This window comes from Trichechus manatus, unplaced genomic scaffold (assembly GCF_000243295.1).
Source record: "Trichechus manatus latirostris isolate Lorelei unplaced genomic scaffold, TriManLat1.0 scaffold00174, whole genome shotgun sequence".
NCBI lineage: Eukaryota > Metazoa > Chordata > Mammalia > Sirenia > Trichechidae > Trichechus > Trichechus manatus.
This window is the reverse complement of record NW_004444110.1, coordinates 564780-565934: the sequence shown is the minus strand read 5'-3', so window position 1 is coordinate 565934 and position 1155 is coordinate 564780. Positions and strand designations below refer to the sequence as shown.

Below are 1155 nucleotides of genomic sequence, written 5' to 3'. Positions count from 1 at the left end.
CCCATTTGTTATTATGAACCACTGTATGTACCTCAAATTTTAACATAACAGGCTTTACCAGGGTTGGTTCCTAACTATGGGTTGTATGTAAGCTGGAGGATCATAACCTGAGGACCGCCTGTACAGTGATAAGCCTCCTCTGACTCTGCTTTCATCCCATGTATACCCTGCAGCAGCCTGTGAAAAATGCCTTGTGCTCATCAGTTCTTATACTTTACTCACCTAGGTCAGTTATCTAACACCTACTAAGGTTATGAGAGGAGAAAAACGATGAATAATCCCAAATTCAACAGAAAGATTATGGCTGGGGTGGGAAGCGTCTGTGCAAATTAACAGACAAGAAATTCTCCAGATGGTTTATTTTAAAGCATGATGTAAAAATATACGTATTTTAAAAGCCTAGATTTTACAATGGATTTATGCATAAAAAATAGCCAGAGCTGTTAGCACTGAATAAATATCCTTTTAATAGTATATACACAACTATGTTAGCTTTAGTTAACGGCTCTCTTCTTTTTTCTCTTTTTCATTGGCTTTTTACTTGCTGCTTTTTCTTGTTTAACACCGATGGTCTGTGTTCTGTGAATAAGCAATACAAAATAACAGCTGACTAACAGTTATATTAACAGTATTAGTATGTACAAGAAGCTGATTCCAGGTGTGGGGAAAATGGAATGCTAGCATCAATACCCAGTAGTTTACCAGACTCACATTATTTTGCCTGTTAAATTTTTTTTGATCACAGAAACAGGAGGTCTCGTTTTCCCAGTAGACTATAAAATTGTTAACATGAGAGTAAAATAACAGTGATTTTATAAGGCATCCAAACAACTATACTAGAGAATTAGGTCTTACTGTTTATAAATCTGATTTAAGAAACCACAGAAAGAGCAGCTTGGGTTTCTAATGATAATTAAAGGAATGTCTTTGTTTATGGTAGATGAGAATAAAACCAAAAAAAGTATTAGCAAGCCTTTAAAATATGTGTACATTGAAAAATAGGCCAGAAATGTGTTACCTTATTTTCTTCGGACTCTTGTCTGGCTCTAAAATGATCATTTCTTCTTCTTCACTATCTGAGAGTACTATCGGGGCATCTTTAAGAAAATGTTAAAAAGCAATATAAATAATCTCTTGGGAAATTACCACACTGAC

At 34.9% G+C, this 1155-nt stretch overlaps 2 protein-coding genes across 7 annotated transcripts in view; one reads left to right on the top strand and one right to left on the bottom strand.

Annotated features, from left to right (window-relative positions):
* The window catches only part of CCNA2 (cyclin A2), an 8790-nt gene extending 8516 nt beyond the window's left edge, over positions 1-274 (top strand). Inside the window, exon 8 of the mRNA XM_023741125.1 lies at positions 227-274. Within this exon, the coding sequence (XP_023596893.1) occupies positions 227-274 (48 nt within the window). The remainder of the gene's footprint in view (positions 1-226) is intronic.
* Positions 98-1155, bottom strand: part of EXOSC9 (exosome component 9) — an 18003-nt gene continuing 16945 nt past the window's right edge. For 2 of the 6 annotated variants that reach the window (XM_023741134.1, XM_023741136.1), the window contains 2 exons: positions 1019-1097; positions 98-579 (listed from right to left, as the gene is read on the bottom strand). In XM_023741134.1, the coding sequence (XP_023596902.1) occupies positions 495-579; positions 1019-1097 (164 nt within the window). In that variant the 3' untranslated portion in view covers positions 98-494. The remainder of the gene's footprint in view (positions 580-1018; positions 1098-1155) is intronic. The other 4 variants (XM_023741132.1, XM_023741133.1, XM_023741135.1 and 1 more) reach the window with 3 other exon arrangements.